Here is a 5,727-nt window from a genome sequence, read left to right on the forward strand (position 1 = left end):
ATCCTTTTGGCTTCAAAGGCCTCCAACATGAACACTGGAAAACCAGTCATTCCTGATCATGCCTGAAACACCTAATATAAAACATGCACTCACAGCTAGAGCTAGGACTTTACAAATGGCCTTAGCTTCCTTATTAACACCCACAGCAGAGTTTCTGGGAACTTCCTAGATCATGCTTGCTTGTATCACCATCAATCCCACTGCAAATGCCTGCATTGTCTGCAGAAATTCCCTAAGCCTTCAAAGTGCAACCCTCCATCTGTGGTTTTCTAGGTCAGCTGGAAAGGCATGCATGTAGCTGTACGAGGTGCAATCTGCAAGCGTGATTAGATCTCATGCACTACCACCCGGTCTGCTGAACCCATATTTTAAGGTGACAGCAGACAAGCAGCATTGCTGTCTCTTTCAGAACCATCAGCATTCTTAATACATATTCCCCCATTATGTCACAGTGCAACAGTGCTCCTTAACTGCTTCTTACACTTTGTAGTTTTTTTTTTTAAACATGACATATGTTAATTGTTTTTTTTTTAGTTTTTATAATGTTTGATAAAATCAGTTAGAGTAGATTCTTAAGTCATCATTCCAGTACTTTCTCCCTTTCATGACTTATTCTCTAAAGTTATCATGAAGGACCACTTCAATGCTGATACAGAAGGATATAGGAAAAGACACACATTTAAATTATAAATTGGCATATGCAAATCCTTATGATCTACACACACTGTATGGAAGTCAGTAGCCTCTAAGGTTAGTGAGCGTTAAAGATAAGATTACACAGCTGCAAACAACAAAATATTTTATTATAATATTTTTGGTTTCCACTTTTCTTGATAGGGTATACCAGAATAGTACAACAGTTGACTCTTAACTCACACTTAAGTCTGTAAAACTACCTGGTAGTATCCAGTAATGCCTTGCTACACCCAGGCAATTCTAAGCAGTTGGCTCCAGCACAAAGGCTATCCCAAACCCAGCATGATGGAAAAAAAACAAAACAGTTAAAACAGTTTAAAAGCCTTACAGGTTCCTTTAGATATCCATGCTGCTCCTGGGATTTTTTTTGGAGTAAGTAAAAAAGAATTACGTTCACAGAACCACAAATAACAGTTTAACATTTTATTTGTGTATCAAAATAAAATATTGTGCAAGGTCTGAAATAATAAAAAAATGCTGCTTGATCTGAAAGCATCTTTTTTGGGGGGGGGGGGGGGGGGGGGGTGTCACAGGAAGCCACGCTAGGGTTGGCTGATCCCTGGGCCTGTGGGCCACACCCTTGCTCTCCCCCCACTGTTGCCATGCAGAGTTGTACAGAGATGAGGCAGAATGGGTGAATGGGTGGACGAGTGATGGGCTCTCTGCACAGACCACCACTCAGTCTTCTTTCATCACTGCAGTAAAAAGGGGTTCGGGGAAAGGAGGGGGGGGGGATTCACAGTCATCTGCTTCCATCCAATCACAATACAAATTAGGTTTTGATGTTCAAAGTTATAGAGCTAAAAGTGAAAAAGGCAATGCTTGTGGAATGTACAGTGCATGATGGAGGACCCCATCTTCATGACGACCCTGCTTGCTTCTCCTGTTCAATGGCTGCAAGGAAAGGAAGACTGTCTCAGACTCACAGATTTAACCCTTCAGTGCTGTTTAATCACTCATGCTGTTTAAATGTTGAAAATGAATGCATTATCACAAATCATTATCTGCAGTGACAACATCACCGCAACAACAGCAAAGTGTGGCTATGTCAATGAGAAAAACGTGCTAGATATTGATTATGCCTATCGGCAATTTGCATGGGTATTCTCATCTTACTTTCTTTTGATGGCAGGGGATTTTTCTCCTGAGTCAACGTCTTCTTCAGCTTGCTCTTGTCGAAGCTGGTGACCTCATCCAGGTTTGGCTTGTCAGACATGTTTGTGGGTTTTCTAGTCAAAAATCAAAACAGTAATAATTAATAAGTATACAATAAATTACTAGACATGTTTCAGTGCACATTTCGCCCGCCCTTGCGGTCCGAAACGCTACTCTTTAAATTCCCATTCGTTCAGATGGAGCTCTGTTTGAACAATGTTCATCATTCGCACTTATAAATTTGCAGACCGCAAACAAAATGGCTCCCCTTGCTGAGGAGTTATTTTTTGCAGTAAGAATGTCAGAATTCACAAAAGAAGTTTACATTTGGAAAAACATGCGGGGGGGGGGGGGTGACTGCATGAAAATCCATTCTAATCAACATAAAGCAAAAAATATATATGATGGAAAATGGCAACATATCGACGAAACCTACAATATGTGGGTATATCTTTTTTTCCTACAATAGGTCTAGTACTATTCGACGTGCAAGTGTTGTGAGACTGACAAAGTCTGACTTCTGAAGTCGCGTATTGTTCCGTTATCACAAAAACAACCGTCTGCGGTCTCTGGAACCACCGCCCTTCTCATCTCAGACAGCACGTTTCCAACGGGACTTCCACCACACCCCTTTCATGTCTGAAAACCTCCATAGGATGGTTTATACAGTTCTTATTGAATCATGTAATCATATATACTACTGATATTGATTAGAATAATGCATGATTGAACTTAAAATACGACCTTCACAAAAAAAAAATAAATAAATAAAAAAAAATGCAAAAGCTACGCATTCGACGCATCCTCTCTAATCAGATATAGGACATGTATAATTTAATTTTTTCCATAAATGCATAAATCATGATTTATCATTTTCTGTACAACCAGCAGCATCTTTTGTCCTTGGTGTTTCAAAGAAAATACTGATAGGTTTTAATAGGCACAATACAATTCAGTAAAATTCATTCTAGGACACGACAGTATTTTAAAAAGTCCAAAAATACCAAAAAAGCATTTTACCACTCACCCGAGTTCGACCGCTTTGAGATTTCCGCGTCTTTGCAGTGGCGCAACCCTTGATTAGAAGCCGAAACGGTCAGGCGGAGAAAATATATATCCTGAAATATGCAAATCACAGTTCATGACGTAACACCACATTCCTCACTAAGAAGACTCATTGAAACAGCTTTAGTGTATTGATTTGGGGGAAAGTAGGCGGGAGCGTTGTTTGAACTCTTTCCCCCCAAACACCATTTGTTAAAATACATATTTACAGATAATTACTGAATACAAACTGTTTTTAGTCGATCGATAATGGTGGCGGACCAAACATGAAATTTTAGACCATCTCAAAGATGACACCTTGTGGTTAGTTATAGCAAAGCAATTAAAACTTCTCACTCCCAAAGCTTTTACAAAAATGTTAAATTGCTCACATGTATAAATAATGTATCCTCCAACTTAGGTTTTGATTTTCAAAGTTATAGAGCTAAAAGTGAAAAAGAAGGCAATGCTCGTGGAATGTACACTGCATGGTGGAGGACCCCATCTTCATGACGACCCTGCTTGCTTCTCCTGTTCAATAGCTGCAAGGAAAGGAAGACTGTCTCAGACTCACAGATTTAACCCTTCAGTGCTGTTTAATCACTCATGCTGTATAAATGTTGAAAATGAATGCATTATCACAAATCATTATCTGCAGTGACAACGTTGGCCACTGCAACAACAGCAACATGTGGCTATATCAATGAGAAAAAACGTGCTAAATATTGATTATGGTTATTAGCAGTTTGCATCCTTATCCTCATCTTACTTTCTTTTGATTACTCAGCATATTCATTTTTGTGAGAATACAGTACTTTTGCCACTCAAACTGGCAAATTACAACTTGGGCCACCTCCCATAAAATAAATAGTCATAATTCCAGATGCATGCCTACTGAATCCTCAATGATTTCCAGTGATTTTATCATTCTTTCCTGTCACTTGGCATCTTTGTTTTCATCTCACCATGTGAAGATAGAGTAGCCATTAATTAGAGGCCAAGCACCTTCGGTGCTAGGCACCTATTGTAATTGTTAGAATTCTTCACTATTATTAGGGGCCAAGCACCAAAGGTGCTGGAACCCTGTTGTTTTTGTTAGTTTTCTTATTAGGGGCCAAGCACCAAAGGTGCTAGGCATCTATTGTAATTGTTAGAATTTTTCGCTATTATTATGAGGGGTCAAGCACCAAAGGTGCTAGGCAACTATTGTAATTGTTAGAATTTTTAACTATTATTATTATTATGAGGGGCCAAGCACCAAAGTTGCTAGGCACCTATTGTAATTGTTAGAATTTTTCACTATTATTATACTTTCCACAAAGGGAGTCTATGGCAGCCCATAGAACCCCTTGGTAGATTTTTATGAAATTTGGCACATTGATAGAGGACAGTCCAAAGTATGGAGGCCTCAAATTTGGGGTCAATCCACCCATCTCTGTAGTGCCACTACCAGGCCAAATTTCAAGGTACATTTTTGCTTATAACTTTTGAACTGTTTGTCCTAGGGTTGTGATCTTTGTTTGCCCTGAATCCTTGAATTATTCCAGTTTGAATGCACCCATTGGTGTTAAAGTCTTCCATATTGGATTTACTGCCATTTTGAATTTTTCGAAAAACCTACTTTTGCGAACTAGTCCTAGACCGTTGATCCTATCACCACCAAATTTGGTAAGTATCATCTACAGGGTTCTGACCAAAAGTTATTCAAAGAATTTTGCTAGGGCAAACGGTATGGCTGCTGTCGTCCACCGAAAATCCACGGCAAAGACACCAAAACAAGAAGAGAGCCATATGTCAGAAATGCTTGGTTGGAGTCATGCCAAAGTTGGTACACTTTATTGCCAGGGGGAATATTCAGTACCCACCAAGCTTCATAAAATATGGCCACATGGGGGGCATTCCAGAAAAACAGAGAAAAAAATTGAAATGCTTATCACTTTGGAACCAAAGCAGATGTTTCAACCGAACTTCTTGTGCATCACCACAGTAAAGGATCGTAGCTGGGAAATTATGTACCCTCTGTGTTAGCCATTTTGTTTTTTTGGTATTTGGTATTATCTTGGTATTATCACTTTTTCAATGTTTTTCAATGGCAGGCCATAGAAGCCCTAGGTGGATGTTTGTGGAATCTGGCACCCTCATAGAGCACAGTCCAAGGTATCCAGGCACCAAATTTGGAGTCAATCCATCAATCCCTGTAGTGCCACCAACAGGCCATTTTTCAGAGTACATTTTTGCTTATAACTTTTGAACTGTTTGTCCTAGAGTTGTGAGCCTTATTTCCCCTGAATCCTTGGGTCACGATGGATGGAATTAGACCACTGTATTGGATTTTTGAAAAAAAAAATCATTTGAATTTTTCAAAAAACCTACTTTTGCAAACTAGTCCTAGAACGATGATCCCATCACCACCAAATTTGGTACGTATCATCTACAGAGGAGTCTGACCAAAAGTTATTCAAAGAATTTTGCTAGGGCAAACGATGCAGCTGCTGTTGTCCAATGATATTCCATGGTGAAGACACCAAAACAGGAAGTGAGTCATATCTCAGCAATGCTTTGTTGGAGTGATGCCAAACTTGGTACACTTGGTTAATACTTGGTATTAACAACACTGGGTATGCACCAGTTTCATGAAATTTGGCCACTTGTGGCCCTATACCATTAAAAATCATTAGAATACCCATTACTCTGGCAGAAAAACAGATATCAACTAAATTTCTTGTGCTTCTTCAAAGTTAAGGATCCTATCTGGGAACTTATGAAACCTCCGTGTCCACCATTTTGTGTTTTATCCATCTTTGATTTTGTCAAAAACACATTTAAGCACCT

At 39.3% G+C, this 5,727-nt stretch overlaps 1 protein-coding gene across 1 annotated transcript; it reads right to left on the reverse strand.

Moving 5' to 3' along the window:
* Positions 1-1,203: 1,203 nt before the first annotated feature.
* tmsb4x (thymosin beta 4 X-linked) lies at positions 1,204-2,984 on the reverse strand. Its single transcript, XM_036540995.1, has 3 exons — positions 2,879-2,984; positions 1,813-1,925; positions 1,204-1,590 (listed from the first exon to the last, which is right to left on the reverse strand). The coding sequence occupies exons 2-3, from the start codon at positions 1,910-1,912 to the stop codon at positions 1,556-1,558; spliced, it is 135 nt and encodes a 44-aa protein (XP_036396888.1). The 5' UTR covers positions 1,913-1,925; positions 2,879-2,984; the 3' UTR covers positions 1,204-1,555.
* Positions 2,985-5,727: the final 2,743 nt, after the last annotated feature.

The sequence above is a fragment of the Megalops cyprinoides genome, chromosome 11 (genome assembly GCF_013368585.1).
Source record: "Megalops cyprinoides isolate fMegCyp1 chromosome 11, fMegCyp1.pri, whole genome shotgun sequence".
NCBI lineage: Eukaryota > Metazoa > Chordata > Actinopteri > Elopiformes > Megalopidae > Megalops > Megalops cyprinoides.

Bases quoted from the DNA above. Each gene is read 5' to 3' on its own strand.
- tmsb4x (XM_036540995.1), bottom strand. From the start codon at position 1,912: ATGTCTGACAAGCCAAACCTGGATGAGGTCACCAGCTTCGACAAGAGC. The intron at 1,591-1,812 runs GTAAGATGAGAA...CTTTCCTTGCAG, and splicing joins TCCCCTGCCATCAAAAGAAA to CCATTGAACAGGAGAAGCAA.